The sequence below is a fragment of the Anolis sagrei genome, chromosome 2 (genome assembly GCF_037176765.1).
Source record: "Anolis sagrei isolate rAnoSag1 chromosome 2, rAnoSag1.mat, whole genome shotgun sequence".
Taxonomy (NCBI): domain Eukaryota; kingdom Metazoa; phylum Chordata; class Lepidosauria; order Squamata; family Dactyloidae; genus Anolis; species Anolis sagrei.
In genome coordinates, this window is record NC_090022.1 from 155130562 (window position 1) to 155149654 (window position 19093).

The following is a 19093-nucleotide window of genomic DNA, read 5'->3' on the forward strand; positions in this document are numbered from 1 at the left end:
AATAGAATCTTGACATTTGGGAGTTGTAGTTGCTGGGATTTGTAGTTCACCCAGAAACACAGAGCATTCTGAACCCCTCCAATGATAGAATTGAGCCAAACCTCCCACACAGAACCCCCATGACCATCAGAGTTGGCCACAGCAATGTGTGGCAGGGGACGGCTAGTATAGTAAATAAATCTATATAAATAAAAATGTAATGTTCGTTTGTGGTATTAACATAACTCAAAAACCACTGGACGAATTGACACTAAATTTGGACACAATACACCTATCAGGCCAACGAGTGACTATAAAACACTGAAAAACACAGAAGAGGCTTAAAAACCTTAAAAAAAATACATTACAAAGCATGCACAAAACCACATATATACACAAACCCACATATTTACATATACACAAATATATATACACATGTATGCATATATACACACACAAACACATATACACAGTCTGGGCCACAGTAATGCATGGCAGGGGACGGCTAGTAATAAATAAATCAATTTTGCCTTGAATGATCGTCTTCTTCTTTTTACTATTATTGCTATTATTTTTTGGATTGTTCACATTCCACATCTGAGAGCGGGAATGATATGATATGTAGTTAGTTAGCTAAGGATTAGAACTGAGCAGTATATGTTTAATTAGGCTTCAGAAAGCTTATGCCACTCTTAAAACCCACTATCAAACTTGATTGCACGCACCTACCGGAGTTTGAAAATCAACAATATTATGGAGTCTGTGTATTATAGCTAAAGGATGCTCCTAGATACAAATTTATAAGAGCAGGGCTTACATTTCAGGAGCAGGAGGTGGGAATTATTTACAGCTTTGAAACAGGTCATCTAATCTGTTTGCTTGAGAAGATTTGCCCGCCGCATATTCAGCCCGAACATTAGCTTCATGATGAGTCATTACCTCCCGAATCCTTGTCTCTTCACCCAGACAATCATATTGGAACCCAATTTTGTTTAAGCAAGTAACATTCAGTTTCCAAAAACCAAAGGCGATTGGCATGAGTATTAACAAAGATGAAGTCGAAACATTCCTGGATAACAACTTGGATTTTGCCAAGCAATATTTTGAGAAGAAACTGGGGGACAAAACCCTGTGTGCCACAGCAAACAGGATTTGCAATCAACGCTCAGAAGATTGTGCGGACTTTGAAGGGCTGGGCCAGAATGAGACCGAAACCCTATTTGAGTTGATCCAAGACATGCAAGAAAGCATCAACATGGAGAAAGTGGTCTTCAAGACCCTAAAAAGGATCAGTGCTCTCATACAAGCTGATTGCTGCAGCCTCTTCATGTACCGGCAGCGTAACGGCACCCCTGAGCTGGCAACTCGGCTGTTCAACATTCGTAAGGATAGCACAATGGAAGATTCCCTGGTAGCCCCAGACTGTGAAATTGTTTTCCCTTTGGATATGGGGATAGTGGGTTACGTGGCCCAGAATAAGAAGACTGTGAACATCCAAAATGTCGACGAGGTAAGGTGATCTAATTTCTTGCCCTACTGCTAAAAAATGAGATTGTAGCATTATTTATATCTCAGGCAAAGGTAAAGGTTTTCCCCTGACATTAAGTCCAGTTGTGTCCGACTCTGGGAGTTGGTGCTCATCTCCATTTCTAAGCCGAAGAGCCGGCGTTGTCCGTATACACCTCTAAGATCATGTGGTCAGCATGACTGCATGGAGCGCCATTACCTTCCTGCATGTATCTCAAACAGGTAATAAATTCATTTCACAGTGTTGAGTAATTCCACTGTTTTCTTATCCGACCCTCTCACTAGTTATACCACTTTCTATCTATCTCACCCACGGGTTTTTATCAGTTCTGCAGGCACAAGGGTTTAACCCACTGTGCCACCAGGGGCTCCATTGAACAAGTGGAAACCAGGACTAAGCAACATCAGGATGTGGTTGCGATGGCAAAAGTTATAAATGGGGAAGATCACAAGAGCTGGGGAAAGCTGCAGCAATTTGCTTTTGACTGAGCTTACTAGGAATTGTACACTAATAATTTATTTATTTATTTACAGTATTTATATTCTGCCGTTCTCACCCCGCAGGGGACTCGGGGCGGATTACAATGTACACATATATGGCAAACATTCAATGCCAAGACACACAACATAGGCAAGGAAGTCAGAGGCTATTTAACGTTTTCTGGGCACCAGGGGAGCTGTCGCTTTCATCGTCCATCTGCGACACTGATGAAGTACTTCCGCATTCCCTGCATGCTTTTGCTGGAGTGCATTGCTGGAGTCTTTTTATGGCCTCGTAAATTTTGTTAAATTAGCCTCCCCACACATAGGTGGTACCTAAATTTCCTACTTGACAGATGCAACTGTCTTTCGAGTTGCAAAGGTCGACAACAAGCTACACAATTGGTTGGAAGCTCACTCCGACCCGGGCTTGCTTCGAACTCATGACCTCCTCCTCTCCTTTCACTTAACTAATTGATGTTTGTATTTTGCATTTAATTTAAGTAGACTGAGGACAAAGGAGGAAAGTGAGAAGAAGAGAGAGAAACCGGGACATTTCTAAAAAAAAATCTGAATTATGGAAATGACAGGCAATTAACTGGGACTCTCCCCACCAAACTGAGACAATTGGAGGATTACCAAGTAAAGCAGTTTCTGTGTTGAGGGAAGAAAGAAAAACGCTAGACTAACTGTTGCTATTTATTCAACAAGGTGATCTGTTTTAAAGGTGCAATGCAGTTAACTCTGAATGTGTCTCTTTCTATATCAGTGTGACCATTTTAGCACTTTTGTTGACGAACTCACTGGCTACACGACAAGGAATGTCCTTGCCACCCCAATCATGAACGGCAAAGAGGTGGTTGCTGTAATCATGGCAGTGAATAAGACTGGAGCTCAATTTTTCAGCACTGCAGATGAAAATGTAAGTACAGGTGGCAGGCATGTAGCCGGGGGGGGGGGGACTCGGGGGGCTTAAGCCCCCCCCCCCCCGAAATTTTCATGGTGGTTCGCGAAAAGGCCTTACTGGTGCATTATTTAAACTGTTATGTTTATTCATATCATGATCTGATCACCATACTCAATATATTCCATATGCATGGGGGTATTGGGGTAACGATACAAAAGGTTTGCTAGGCTAGACCTTCTTTCACTCAGACTCAGCCCCCCCCGAAACTCAGCCCCCCCGAACCCCCCCCCCTGAAAAAAATTCACACCCCCCCCCCCTGAAACGAAATCCTGGCTACGGGCCTGACAGGTGGGATTGTTGAATGAAGAACTTCAGCCGTGGTGCTGGTGAATTCCATATCAATGAGGAGGTGAATTTAATCTAGCCTTTAAAGAAGCTCTCCAACGTGCTGAATCCTATTTCTAAATAAAAGTTCCTTGAAGGCTTGGCAAAACCTTTTGATTCACTGTCTTTCTGTCATGGGACCACCAGCTAGTGCTACCACTGGATTTCAGGCCATGTCTACACAGTCACATAATGTGCATAGGAAATGGATGACACTCCCATCTTATTCAGTTTAACCTGATTGTCCAGTTTTATTCTAGGTTAAAAAGTACTTGCAAAGGCCTGCATTTTCCTTGCTAAGCTCCATGTTGCTGGGAAATTTATTTATTTATTTATTTATTTATTTATTTATCATGTCACGAGCAAACCAAACAGTTGTATTGCATTTTTTAACAAACAAACATACAAAAAACAAAGTTTGCAAGCTTGGTAATTGATTAAATGTCCTTTGTCCAGTAGCTGGCCACTTGGAGTGCCTCTGGTGTTGCTGCAAGAAGGTCCTCCATTGTGCATGTAGCAGGGCTCAAGTTGCATTGCAGTAGGTGGTCAGTGGTTTGCTCTTCTCCACACTCGCATGTTGTGGATTCCACTTTGTAGCCTCATTTCTTAAAGTTGGCTCTGCATCTCATGGTGCCAGAGTGCAGTCTATTCAGCGCCTTCCAAGTCGCCCAGTTTTCTGTGTGCCCAGGGGGGAGTCTCTCATTTGGTATCAGTCATTGATTGAGGTTCTGGGTTTGAGCCTGCCACTTTGGACTCTCGCTTGCTGAGGTATTCCAGCGAGTGTCTCTGTAGATCTTAGAAAACTGGGAAATGATAGAACAGAATTGTGGAGAGAGAATGCCTCCCACCTCTGCAAAGCTCCATCACATCATTTCCCAACAACAATGAGCTCCGTAAAGCTTTAGCATCTGTAAGGAGGATGTTTCTGTTATTTGGGGGCACAATGGAGAGTATTTTGAATTGTCACAGGTAGGTATTTGGCCTCCTTCAACCATAAAGGTGGGGTCCATCCCCCCCCCCCCAACAGTCTGGCCACAAAATGCAACAGGAATCAGCATTTAAAATGCAGATTCTTGTCACATTTGGGACAGTGTAGACAGGCCCTCGGTTTGTATACTCTGCCTCTTATGTTGTTGAACTGAACAGAGCTTTCTTATGTTCTCAGCTTTTCCTGAAGTATCTTAATTTTGCTGCTTTGAATCTGAAAATATATCATCTGAGCTACCTTCACAATTGTGAAACGCGAAGAGGTCAGGTGAGGAAACTGTTTCTGGAAACAAATTGTTTTCTTTCCAGTTTTGTCCTTGATCAGTGTTGGAATCCAACTAAATATATAGTTGCCTAATTTGGTAGTAGCTTTTCAGAATTAGAATAAGATAGATGTCACAAGTGTGGATAACCCAAATAGTTTGAAAGCAGTGCCCAGACACAAATCAAGGAACATGAAAGGCACTGTAAACTAATTCAACCAGAGAAGTCAGCCATAGCAGAGCACTTGATGAACCAACCTGGACACAGCATATTATTTGAAAACACAGAAATGCTGGACCACTCTCACAACCACCATGTCAGGCTACACAGAGAAGCCTTTGAAATCTACAGGCATGTAGACAATTTCATCAGGAGGAAACCATGAAAATGAACTAAATCTGGCTAGGTAAAGGAAAAGGTTTTTCCCTGGCATTATGTCCAGTTGTGTCCGACTTTGGTTGGTGGTGCTCATCTCCATTTCTAAGCCAAAGAGCCAGCATTGCTCATAGACACCTCCAAGGTCATGTGGCCAGCATGACTGCATGGAGTGGCGTTACCTTCCCGCCAAATGGTACCTATTGATCTACTCACATTTGCGTGTTTTCGAACTGCTAGGTTGGCAGAAGCTGGGGCTAACAGCGGGAGCTCATGCCACTCCCTGGATTTGAACCTGCGAACTTTCAGTTAGCAAGTTCAGCAGCTCAGCTCCTTAACTCACTGCACCACCAGGGGCTCCAAATCTGGCTACCAGTTTTTTAAAAACTCTAAAATCAGGACAGTGAACAAAGAGCAACACTCAGAAAACAGGGGAATTCCAGACAGAAAACAATCAGGGCCAGCTAACATGTCCCAACAAAGGATTTCCCCAGGCAGCAACCAGCTAGGCTTTGAAGCTGCATTAATTGGATTATGTGAATCTCTGATGCTAGATTGCACGACAGTGTAGATCCACCCTGAATCTGCTAGAGTGCCTGGGCAAGTTACATTTCAGTTTTCCATCCTGTAGGTTTTGCTTTGGTCAGCGAATAAAGTGTTTGAGGAATTAACTGACATTGAGAGACAATTCCACAAAGCCTTTTACACCGTCAGAGCATATTTGAACTGCGACAGATATTCTGTAGGCCTTCTGGATATGAGCAAACAAAAGGTGAGTTCCTAATTATATCATGCCTTTCAATGGCCGCAAAGAAAAATCTATGAAAGGAAATGTTTTGCAAGCAAATAGGTTCAGTCCTCACTATCTCCTTATTTCGGTCTGATATCCTAGATGTAGTTTATATCCTGTCTTTATCCCAACTGGAACTTAAGGCATCTCACTTTGAGCTCACTTCTGAAATAAGCAATCAATCATATATTTTTTAAAATATAAATGCAAGGTTTTCATGAGATATGTTGTCTCCCCAACACATTTAATTATTACAATGTATGTATGCATCTGTATCTCTTATAATGGGTTGATTTAAAGCCATACTAAGAACAATTTGAAAACAATGTGGCAAAGATCTTTCTAAAAAACCATCAAATAGTTGTTCAAACAAAATAAAAAGACTACTTCTGATACCAATCTAAATCAGAGTCTGAATACAAATTCTGATTTCACAGTTATTACAAACACAAAATTTATTTCATCTCCTTCCAAACCGGTTCTACTTCCCAGAATCACTATGGGCCTGATCACACTGCACAATTCCAATGCTATGCTTCCACTTTAATTGCCATGACAACATCTTATAGAATCCTTGGGTTTGCAGTTTAAGGAGGTGCCTTTAGGATTCTCACCAACAAAAAATGCAACAAAAAGCCTGCCTTTTCTTTTAGAGAACACCTCTCTAAGTGTCTCCAATGGAGGTCCAAGAGACTCCTTGAGAGAACACATTAATTAAATCTGCAAAAAATCAAATAAAAAAATCAAATATAACAAAAATCCACAAAAGTTAAACTTGTCAAGATGGAGGGACGACTGTATGACTTTCTTCTTGTAAAGTGTGTTCTCTTCCATTGAGCAATGGCTCCTCAAGAATACCTCATCACATTACAGAAGCCAAGTCGTCAAATACAGTTACGATTCATCACCATCCTTCCGTATGCACAGGGTTATTGACTCACTCGTCAAATGCCATATTCCAAAGCCAGGTTTTTAGTAGCTTTCTAAATGACAGGAGGGAAGGGGCAGATCTAATTTCTAGTGGAAGGGAGTTCCAGAGCCGGGGAGCCACCACCGAGAAGGCCCTGTCCCTCGTCCCCACCAGACGCTATTGCGAAGGTGGTGGGACCAAGAGCAGGGCCCCTCCTGAAGATCTTAATAACCTTGATGGTTCATAGGGGAGAATCCGTTCGGACAGGTAAATTGGGCTGGAGTCGTTTAGGGCTTTATAGATCAAAACCAGCACTTTGAATTGTGCTCGGAAGCTAATTGGCAGCCAGTGGAGCTGGCGTAACAGAGGAGTTGTATGCTCCCAGTACCCCGCTCCTGTTAGCAATCTGGCTGCCACTCATTGGACTAACTGAAGCTTCAGGGCAGTCTTCAGAGGCAACCCCACGTAGAGAGTGTTGCAGTAGTCTAAACGGGATGTAACCAGAGAGTGGACCACCGTGGCCAAGTCAGACTTTCCAAGGTTAGCAAGTTCAGCAGCTCAGTGTTTTTACCCACTGCAGCACTGGGGGCTCTGTAATAATAATAATAATAATTATTATTATTATTATTATTATTACTATATTAATATAATATGGTATATAATATTAATATTAATATAATATAAACACTTTATTGATATTCCGCCCTTCTCCCCAAAGGAACTCAAAATGGATTACAGCATTTAAACAGACACAGGCAAACATTCAATTTCTTGTTACAATGACATACAATGAGACACAAATACACAGACAAAGGCAAAGGCATCTCCTTTCATTTACGGCTCTGGAGGCGGTGCTCATTTCCAGCTCTGGGGGAGATGCTCTTTCTCAGTTTCCAAGCTGATGAGCCTGCGTCTGTAGACACCTCCTGGTTGTGTGACCAGCATAACTGCTTACAGCATCTTTTTGCCTTTTACCACCGAAACGGTACCTATTGATCTACTCTGATCAAACTGCTAGCTTGTCAGGAGCTGGGGCTAACAGTGGGAGCTCACCCCATCCCACGGATTTGAACTGCCAACCTTCAGGTCAGCAGTTTAGCAGCACAAGGATTTAATGCATTGTGCTACCATAGCCCTTATGTGGTATTATGAAATGTCCTTTCTTTCCAGGAGTTTTTTGACTTGTGGCCAGTACTCATGGGTGAAGTTCCACCATATTCCGGTCCTCGAACTCCAGATGGAAGAGTAAGTAATTATACAGACAAGAAATATACACTTTCCTCAATTACTCACTTGTCACTAATGCTCTATTTTCGGTCTTTTCATAGGAGATTGCATTTTATAAAGTCATTGATTATATCTTACATGGAAAGGAAGACATTAAAGTTATCCCGTAAGTGGTAATTGCATGACTAATATTTTTTGTCTAACCTCATTCTCTCTCGTCTTTCAACGTCTTTTGGGATGGACATCCATTCCATATCATTTCACCGTCTTCCCCTATCTTTCCTCTACTTTACCCCATTTTTCTCTATCAGGAGTCAATTGACACCTGACTCCTGATAGTTGTCTTTAGGCTCAATTTCCATACACTTGGGACATGGAGCACATGGAGTCCCACTGGAAGTGTCCTTATGCCATTGACGAAGGTTTTCACGCCTGGAATCACTGGAGTGTTGTGTGTGATTTCCAGGTTGTATTGCCATGTTTTAGCAGCATTTTCTCCTGATGTTTTGCCTGCATCAAATCCTCTGAAGATGCCAGCCACATATGCAGACAATTAGGGAATATTGGAGGAATTGGGAGTTAAAAAACAATTTCCAAGGGTAGAAAACCCACAAAGGGCAAATGAATTCTTCTAATGACCTTTTTAAAAAATGTAAAGGGTCTTCTTTGTGCCCTATTAGATTTTTAACTTTATCAAAAGAGCTATGTAAAATGATGATAGAAATGCTGAAAATGCAACAATTGCTGTACTTCCTTAGAAAGTCACCTCTTCCTTTTACTTGTTTAGATTAATAGCAATATATTCAGCATTTAACTGTTCATTACTAATTTAAGTACAGTAAAACCATTTAATTTAATTTAGTTCATTGGTTGGCAAATCTAATCTGGTCATTTTCCTTTCCATTTAGTAATCCTAAACCAGAACACTGGGCCCTGCTTAGTGGACTCCCAACCTATGTAGCAGAAACTGGTTTTGTAAGTAATAATAATAATAATAATAATAATAATAACTTTATTTATACCCTGCTCTCTCTCTCTGGAGGGGCCAAGGGCTGTTTTCAAAGTATAACAAAAATGGCAAACATTCAATGCCAGGAGCAAATAAACAACAGTCATAATGAAACATGAAATAAAGTTAACTAAGTATAACATATAAACAACAAAACTTAAACCAAGGATAATCTAAATACCAGTTAAAACACAATACATTAATACATTAAAAACCTAATAAATTATATCACAACAGTGGGCTGAGGTAGATCTGGCCGGGGGGTCCATGCCTTGGTCACCTCTAGATTGGACTACTGTAATGCGCTATACGTGGGGCTGCCCTTGAAAACGGCTTGGAAATTCCAACTGGTCCAATGGTCGGCGGCCAGGCTGTTAACTGGCGCACCTTACAGAGAGAGGTCAACCCTCCTGTTTAAGGAGCTCCATTGGCTGCCGTTCATCTTCTGGTCGCAATTCAAGGTGCAGGTGCTTACCTACAAAGCCCTAAACGGTTTGAGACCCGCCTACCTGCATGATCACATCTCCATATATGAATCCACATCTGGAGAGGCCCTGCTCACAATCCCACCTGCGTCGCAAGCGCGTTTGGTGGGGCCTTCTCTGTGGTGCCCCCCCCGACTCTGGAACTCTCTCCCCAAGGACATCAGACAAGCCCCAACGTTGGCAGTCTTTAGGAAGAGCCTGAAGACCTGGCTGTTCCAGTGTGCCTTTCCAGATTAGGAAACTCCCGGCATCATGTCCCAAATGCACTTTATTAGAGACTAGGATTGTCCGCACATTGTACCTACCTCCAAAAACCTCTACATACCTCCTGTCAAGTTCAGCACTTTTACTTTTATCCATTACACTTGGCCCGGCCTTTAGGTTTTTAAATGTGTCATTGTGTCATTGTTTTTAGAGTTTTATTGTTTTGCTTGATCTTTTATTATTTGCTTATGAGTTTTACTGTTACATTTGTATGTTGTTGTTTGTTGGTGGCCTTGGCCATTGTAAGCCACATCAAGTCCCTCGGGAGATTTTGCGGGGTATAAATAAAGTTAATAATAATAATAATAATAATAATAATAATATCAGATATCTAGGCGAGGACATGTGTATAGCATACTAATCCTCCTCCTCTACATAAACTAGATTATACAGGTAAGTCTTTAAAAGCCTTTTAAAGGAGAGGAGAGAGGGGACCACCAGAGTCAGGGAGTGGCCACAAAGAAGGCCCCCTCTTTCGTTCCCACCAACAGTGCTTGAGATAGGGGTGGGACTGAGAGCAGGGCCTCCTCAGCTGACCGCAGTGCTTGTGCTGGTTTGTAAGTAGAGATGCAGTTTTTCAAAGAGTCTGGGCCTGAACCATTTAGGGCTTTATAGGTAATAACCAGCACTTTGTATTTAGCTCGGAAGCGGACCGGCAGCCACAACATGGGATTGGCTCTCTCCCTGTACAGTGCTCCAGTTAGTAACCTAGCTGCTGATTGTGAAGAACCCTTACCTTATTTACTGCCAGGATGCAGGGCCAGGAAAAGCCTGTAAGACTAGAAAGATAGAGAATGGGCAAGGCGAAGCATCAGCAGCCATTTTGGAGAAGGGAGACGCCATCTTGAGTGTAGTTCAGAGCAGGGGGGGGCATGTCCTAGGTATTAGACAGCAGAGAATGGCCAGGACTGGTGTAGAGAAAGGGGGCGGAGTTTTGGAGAAACTGAGAGGAAACAAGGAGCGTTTTAAAGAGGAGTTTGGAGTTTGGGGTTTGAAGAGAAAGGGAGTTTAGGAGTGGAGTGGTGTTAAGGGTTAGAAGAAAAGGCAAAGGCTTAGGCAGAAGTTTGCCAGCAGGGTAGCTAAAGCAAACTGACAGCTATTAAGAGAATAGCTGGGTAGTAGCAGGATAGAACTAGGATAAGTTTATCTGGGCTACTGAAGAATTTCTGACAGAGATTCAGTCCTGTTAGGATTTCTTGTTGTTGGAGGGAGAGAAGAATCTCTTAAGTAACAAAAACAGAACTATTCATGTAACCGTCACGCTTTTAAGACACAACTTTCTGAAACAGCCCAGATTTTAACTGCATTTGTTCCTGTTCTAATTAATAAACTTTGTTGATTATTGTTCATCAAAACCTGACTCAAGTGTCCCTCTATGCTTGAAGATTTCCAAAGCAACTTTAATCAGTTTTGAAGAAACTAATGGTGGCAGCATTGATTAGTGATCTCAATAGAGCTTTGTAATTTGGTCTCCAGCGACTGAGATCGATTTGTTAGATTCTTTATACCGATCTCGGAACTAATTGCAACTTATGAACTATCTTCAAAGGCAGCCCCACATAGACATTGTTGCAGTAGTCCAGGCAGGAAGTAACCAAGGTGTGGACTACCATGACCAGATCTGGCGTCTCAAGGTATGGCACAGCTGGCGCACAAGTTTTAGTTGTGCGAAAGTGCTCCTGGCCAACACCGACACCTGGAGTTCCAGGGTCGGTGATGAGTCTAGGATCAGCCTCAGACTGCAGGCCTATGTCTTCAGGGGGAATGTGACCCTGTCCAGCACAGGCTGTAATCCCACAACCTGATCCGCCTTCCAAATGACTAGGAGTATCTCTGCTTTGTCTGGATTTATCTCCAACTTATTAGCAAACTTATTATGTTTGTATATTTTCACAATAAACCAAGACAACATATCACTGCTTTGTCTGGATTTATCTCCAACTTATTAGCAAACATTATGTTTGTATATTTTCATAATAAACCAAGACAACATATATGACATATTCCACATGTGCCTTAGCGAGCTCTGGACATATTTTTCTCAGGTAGGAATCTCCCCATGAAAATTAGAGACATTTTAAAAGCATTTTGTAATATGGTATGGATGTGAATGGTCAGATGTTCAAAGAGGGAGATTTGCAAATGTACACAAAGACAATGCTTTAGCTATATTGCTAACTGCCAGTAACCTGTGCATGTAAACAAAACGTCTCTGTAATTTTTTTCCAGATTTGCAACATTATGAATGCAGCTTCAGATGAAATGTTTGCATTTCAGGTATTGTAATAGTGTGATCACAACTGTTCATTAGGTTTCCCCCATTTGTATGCCCTGGGAAAAGGAAATTAACTCAAATGTGTTTGGAACTGTTCTGCAGACAATATCCTAAGCTGTAGTGTAAATATGGTATTGAGCATACAATCTCTTAATTGCAGATTTACAATATGTAAACATATTATAGCTATTTCTATTGAAAGATCATCCATTTAAGCCTATGACGTGTTTCACGTCTCAATCATGCTTTTTTAAGGAAGGTCCTGTTGATGAATCAGGTTGGGTCATCAAAAACGTCCTCTCCATGCCAATAGTCAACAAAAAAGAGGAAATTGTTGGTGTGGCTACCTTTTACAACAGGAAAGACGGGAAACCCTTTGATGAACAGGATGAAATATTAATGGAGGTAGGTGTCTTCAGTCCAGCAGAGAACACAATACATGTTTTCCAAAAGATAGTGATTGCTAAATGCTCACAATATGCAATATGCTTATAGTATTGTAAGTTGATTAGTACTGCAAAGACTAATCCAACCCGTTCAACTCAGGCTGGATCTACACTGACATATAATGTAATTTCAGAATGCAGATTAACTGCATTGGACTGGATTATATGGCAGTGTAGATTTATATAATCCAGTTTTATGCAGTCACTCTGCATTCTGAAACCGTATTACTGTGTCCAATTCTGGACATTGTAATTAAAGGGAGATGTTGACAAGCTGGAATGTGTCCAGAGGAGGGCAACTAAAATGATCAAAGGTCAGGAGAACAAGCCCTATGAGGAGTGGCTTAAAGAGGTGGGCATGTTTAGCCTACAGCTCTTTAAGCCACTGCATGCCTGCTCTTCCCTCCCCACTTGGAGCCTCAGAAACAGCCATTACCTTGGCACAGTGAAGGAGGGCTTTTGGTGAGAGGATTCATCTTTTGTTTCCGAAAAGGAAGAGAAGAACAAGCAGAGAGATCTTCAGCCTTCTCTGCCAAAGGGTTCCTAAGACCATCAGCAATATTTGTTTTGATGGTGACCCCTCTGAAATCCCATCATGACCCCTCCCCCAGATGTCCCAATCCCTAGGTTGAGATATGCTGATCTACTTGCATTGCATGCTTTTGAACTGCTAGGTAGGCAGAAACTAGGGCTGACAGCTGGGAGTTCACCCCGACTCATGGCTTCAAACTGCTAACCCTCAGGTCAGCAGATTTCCTTCAGCTAGCAGTTTAGCCACTGTGCTATCGCAGCTCCTTGACACATTGTCATTTTGATCAAGATTAATAATATTTATCTGTTGTTTAGCTATACCAACAACTTTTGTTTTATTTCCCAAGTCTCTGACACAGTTTCTTGGGTGGTCTGTGCTCAATACCGATACTTACGATAAGATGAACAAACTGGAATATCGGAAAGACATCGCACAGGATATGGTGCTGTACCATATAAAATGTGACAAGCATGAAATTCAAACAATCCTGGTATGGCATTTAAAGTTTTCCCTCATGCTCTTTTATTCCTTTCGCTCTTCTTGGTTGATCTCATCTGTAAATAGATTAGAAAGCTTTCAACAACAGTAGACTCGGCCATTAGATAAGTGAAACATTTTGGAGTTACCTGAAAGGGGAGACATTTGACAAAATGTGTTTATATTATAATACTGGCTGGGAGTAGAATGTCAAATTTCTGCATTGCTTCATCTGAATGCCATAACTTTTGACTTGCGCTTGTCTCCACAGCCCACAAAAGAAAAGCTTGGAAAAGAAGTGTCTGAATGTGATGAGGAAGAGTTGGGGGCAATTCTGGTGAGTCTCCATAAGGCTTAGCGTGGAATAGGGATATAAAAAATATTTGTAAATGTCCTCATCTTCTATGACATGGCACAGTTTGACATGTGTAGCCCGAAGAAAATGGTCATAGAATCATATAGCTAGAAGGGATCCCATGACTCATCTAGTCCAGTCCTCTGCCATATAGCTAAGGGTGCATCTAGAACAGTGGTTCTCAACCTGGAGTCCCCAGATGTTTTTGGCCTTCAACTCCCAGAAATCCTATCAGCTGGTAAACTGGCTGGGATTTCTGGAAGTTGTAGGCCAAAAACATCTAGGGACCCCAGGTTGAGAACCACTGATCTAGAATGAGTGTAGTTTGACACCAGTTTAACTGTCATGGCTCATTTCTATGGAATCAAAGAAACTGTAGCTTTAAAAGGTCTTCAGCCATCTCTGCTAAGGAATACTGGTGCCTCACTAAACTATAACTCCCTTGATTCCACAGTGTTGACCCATGGCAATTAAAGTGGTGTTAAACAGTGTAGATGCACCCGAAATCATGAGAGATAGCAATCTGATTTCTGTTCCAGGACTTCCAAAGAAGACTTTCCCAACCTTTGGGACAGACTACCCAACTGTCAAATAGGGTAGAACATTTCACTAAATGTCTCATTGGAATATTTGTCTTGGAATTTGAAGCTCTTGGTCCTGTCTTTGGAGCAGCTGAAAGCAAGCTCCATCTTCTACATGCCATCTGTAACAAAGGATAGACTGCCAGCCCGTGCAGATATCCCACCAATGCTTTGGATATCCCACCGCGGGCACCATAAAATGTAAAAGGATGAATCAGTCAAGCTAGGGGTTTAAAATATCTTTGCCACCAAAAATATAAAGGATTCAGGTGTTCCCCGACTCCAACTATCAGAAAGAGAGAGAAAGTAAGGGAAAAGGCATGGTAAGTACGTGGGATGGTTGGCCATCCCAGAAGAAGGGGAAAAATGGAAGGGAATGGGTTAAGATGGTTCCCCCCACCTTTCACCACTTTTCCACACTCTCCCCTGTTCCATCTGGTGAAGTCCTGTATGACCACAAAGTCCTTCTCCTTGTTTGGGAGAATTCACAAGCTTAAGACTCTGCTTGAGCTTGCTGGAGCTCATACACCTAACACCAAACCATAGTTTAGCACAGGCATGGGTAAACGTTGGTCCTCCAGATGTTTTGGATTTCAACTCCCAGAAATCACAGCCAGCTATCTGGCTGTTAGGAATTGTTGGAGTTGAAGTCCAAAACATCTGGAGGGCTGAAGTTTGCCCATACCTGGTTTATCATGACACATAAAGAAAATGAATGACCATATGAACCCATTGTAATAAATAACATTGCAGGCACAGGTTACAGGAGCTTTATACATGCTTGTTGATTTGGCGATGAATCATCTACCATATGAACATGTTGTGTAATTCTTTTCCTGAAGAAAGCACAGCTCCCAGATCCTGAAGAATATGAAATCTATCACTTCCATTTTTCTGACTTGGAATGGACTGAATTTGACCTTGTGAAATGTGGCATCCAAATGTACTATGAACTTGGAGTGGTGAAAAAATTCCAGATTCCACAGGAAGTAAGTGACAACTTTAATCTGGAGGCGAATTCCTACAGTCATATATACTGAGAAGTGTGTTTCTTGAATGGTATGCCTTCTGGGAATTTCTACTCACCTATTTTTCAACAGAAAAATCTTTTTCAGACTCAAAAGCAACACATTCTTGTTTCCAAATGGCACAATGGTATTCTAGAGTGCTAAGTGGATGAATGTATTATGTTTATGCCAAATTGACATTTAAGGTAAATGTTTGTTGGAAAGAATGAAACACTGTTATTTTACTACATTTGCTCATTCTTGTTTCTCCTCAACTTTGAACAAAAAAGGAAAAAAGTTGCTTGATTTTTTGAAAACTTCTTTTCTCTTCTGTCCTACCAAAATCCCTTGTTTTAGTATCCTTTTGCTATCCCTTATAATCTGATTCCAACATTTGTTTTATTAATTCCCACATTAATATCAACAAAACGTCAAGAGTTAAGAGCTTCAAACTTCAATTTCTTAGATGCCTCTGTACACATATCCAGAGGTTACTTGGATTCAGACAGGAATTTAAAAAAAATTAAAATTAACTAATAGGACTTCCGACCTTTGAAGCAGTTTTGAACCATGCAGGAAAAATGGTGGTGGTGGAGGAATCCGAATATGAACCACTAAACTTTCCCCCCCGGAAATATTCCATAATGTTCAGATGTCTCCCAAGGTTATTTTAATTTTCAGAACCATTAAGCAACTTTGGTAAAGCCTAAAAAGTTTTAAAATCTCATGTTTTCCCTCCCCCAGCGATGCAAGGGAGGGATGAGGTGGGCATGGCTAAGCACAGCAATTGTAGTTTGTGAAGGCCAGGCCCCCAATGGTAAAGATTGCAAAAGGCCCTGCTGTTAGACTACATATCCCACACTGCCTTGCTGCTTATTAGCCAAAATGGCTGAAGGACCCCTATAGCTGTCTGTAGCAGTCTTCATCTAAATATAAAACAAAATGAGTGAATCTACAAAGAGGTCTAAAGAAGGCAGCAAAGCAATAAGCAACTGTTGCAAAGCCAAGAGTACATAAACTGCTTAAAAACCAATCATTTGACCTGATTGCCATGAACAAGGCATTGGGGAAGCCAAAATAAAATGATTGATTACATTTTCAAATAGGAATAAATAGATGGCTGTGTCTTGAGGGTCACCTCCAACTCAGTAGAGGAAGGAAATGAATGTCAGGAAAGTTTGTATGGTGCCTTTCTGCCCAGAAGTAGGGGGTCAGTCTAGATGTCCCTTGATGGGTCCTGTACTATGATTTCTGTTCTCCACCAATTTAACAGTTTGTGCCAGACAAACAAAGTTTCTATAGTAGAACAATTATTTTCAAAGTAAAGACCACCCAATGAAACAGGAACAGATTTTCTTTATTATTAAAAACATGTTTTTATAAAAACTTTGAAAATTCACCAAAAATACATGGATAAGTCAAAGGTTATGAACAGTGGTCCATGTGTTCTACCACTGTAGCAAGTTTCATCAGGATTGGCCTAAAAATGAGGGAGGAAGAATCCCCTGAAGTTTCCCCAGTGCTAGTGTGCTTTTTTTTCTACTGCACATGCGTGTCTGCCATTAATGAAGCAATTCGGAAGTTTTGGAAAGTTTTGAATTTAAAAAAAAATCGGAAGTGACTCTAGAATTGAACCATCAGTGCCCCATATATCCGAAATGAGTTTTGAACCATTTTTGGACCAATGAAGCCTATTAACTAATCTATCTAAGAGTGACCAAAATAAACAAAAATGCTTTGAACCTCATACCATCAACATTGTTTTATAAAACAAATAACTAGTGGAGGCTTGAAGAAAATTGCTATTTCCAACAATGCTCACTACCATTCTGTTTTCACAGGTGCTGGTGAGATTCATTTTTTCGGTCAGCAAGGGGTATAGAAAAATCACTTATCACAACTGGCGCCATGGCTTCAATGTTGCACAGACCATGTTCACACTTCTTATGGTATGTCTTTACTAATAAACAAATAAATGTTCCCCAAAAAATGTCACTGGGGTGAAAGTAAATGTTCCTCGCAATCAATCTGTCTTCCCTCCTCCATTGGCATATAAAATCCAGATTATCTGTTTTAAACTGGATTACATTATATGGCAGTTTGGGCTTATTTATTTATTTGCAGTATTTATATTCCATCCTTCTCGCACCGCAGGGGACTCAGGGACATATACATGGCAAACATTCAATGCAGGCATCCTTAGAGGTTATGAGGTGTGTTGGAAACTAGGAAAATTGGACAAAAAGTCAGGAGAGAATGCTTCTAGTACATAACCATACAGCCCGAAAAACCTACAACAACCCACTAATGTATTGTTTTAAAACATCCTAGAATGCCTGCCATTGATGTGGGTGAAACATCAGGAGAGAATGCTTTGGAACATGGCCATACAGCCTGGAAACTCACAGCAACCCAGTGATTCTAGCCATGAAAGCCTTTAACAACACGTCCTAGCATTATCTAGTATTTGTAAAATATTATCTAGTATTTGTAAAAAAAATAATTATATAGTAACAATTAGCATAACACTGAGGTTACTACTGGAAACACTACCTGGGTTCAAATTTGATTACTTGGAATTTTATTGCTCTTTGTTTACCATTCTCCATGTGGTCAATTAAACAAATAAAAAAGGTGGAATACATTTATTTTGCCTGCACTGATAATTTCTCCAGACCGCCTTAACTGACAACTAGAGTAATATCTTAAGACAAAATGTGAGCTGTGACTCTAATCGTCACTTCTGTTCTGTTTTTTAGTTGGTCTAATAAAGGCATGGGCTTCTTTGTGAATTTCGGATTTGTGTTCTATTTTGCTGCATGAATAACACCATGCTAGCCCTGAATAAGTTTACTAATTGCGGTGTGTGGTTCTGGCTTTCCTATGTAGACAGGCAATCTGAAGCAATACTACACCGATCTTGAAGCACTGGCTATGGTTACTGCAGCTCTGTGTCATGATATTGATCATCGAGGAACCAACAATCTTTATCAGATGAAGTAAGTACATCTCTATTCATAGCCATGCGGTTTTTACTTGATGCGGTGAACAGGAGTGTTGCTGCTTCTTTCCATCCAGGTGGCATTTCTTCTCTCCCACTAGCTGTTTTGTTCGATTCAATTGTTTATAACTTCTTTAAAACAGGACTACTTAAACTTTTTCCACTTGTGACCCCTTTTTGCATGAAAAGATTTTTTGAGACCTCAGGTAAATAAGTATATGAAATAGGTATAAATGTCAAATATTTACTGATAATTAATCAGCATTTGCAAGGCTTGCTAAACAAGCTGATTTTCCTTTTTTTATGAAGTACAGCTGGAGCATTTTCTGCAGAGTCTGCTTCGAACACTGCACATTGTTACTAACAGATGTGTGTAAATGTCTAAAACAGCCACTAATAGCAGCTAATAGTGACCCCAACATTGACCTAAAAGGGATCCCATTTCGGGTCCGGACCCACAGTTTAAGAAGCAGTGCTTTAAACTACATTGTGGAACACAACGTGCACACTAACCATGTTCAACTTTTCAAGAATACTTGTCTTTTTTATTGTCTCTTTCATCTTTTCTTCAACATAGAGATCTAAGTGCATCATCCAAACAGAATCTCCATTTGTTGGATGCAGAGGTACCCTGTTACTAGGTGTTATAACAGTGGTTCCCAACTTTTTTTTTGATCAGGGACCACTCTCTACCAAAAGAGTTACGAATCAGTTTTTGGTCAACTTTAGATTTGGTTTGATTACTTGGAGTGCTGATTCAGAAAATTGCATTGGATAGACCACATCAGCTCTAGTTTCTGATACAGAACACATGCCATCCAGTAGTCACCA

The 19093-nt window shown here is 41.0% G+C and overlaps 1 protein-coding gene across 1 annotated transcript in view; it reads left to right on the forward strand.

The window, feature by feature from the left end:
* Positions 1–877: 877 nt before the first annotated feature.
* PDE6B (phosphodiesterase 6B) overlaps positions 878–19093 on the forward strand; it is a 41065-nt gene continuing 22849 nt past the window's right edge. Inside the window, exons 1-14 of the mRNA XM_067463972.1 lie at positions 878–1489; positions 2756–2908; positions 4443–4532; positions 5535–5675; positions 7774–7848; positions 7932–7996; positions 8739–8805; positions 11818–11865; positions 12119–12268; positions 13188–13331; positions 13590–13655; positions 15097–15243; positions 17103–17210; positions 18151–18260. Coding sequence (XP_067320073.1) covers positions 1016–1489; positions 2756–2908; positions 4443–4532; positions 5535–5675; positions 7774–7848; positions 7932–7996; positions 8739–8805; positions 11818–11865; positions 12119–12268; positions 13188–13331; positions 13590–13655; positions 15097–15243; positions 17103–17210; positions 18151–18260 — 1838 coding nt within the window. The 5' untranslated portion in view covers positions 878–1015. The remainder of the gene's footprint in view (positions 1490–2755; positions 2909–4442; positions 4533–5534; positions 5676–7773; positions 7849–7931; positions 7997–8738; positions 8806–11817; positions 11866–12118; positions 12269–13187; positions 13332–13589; positions 13656–15096; positions 15244–17102; positions 17211–18150; positions 18261–19093) is intronic.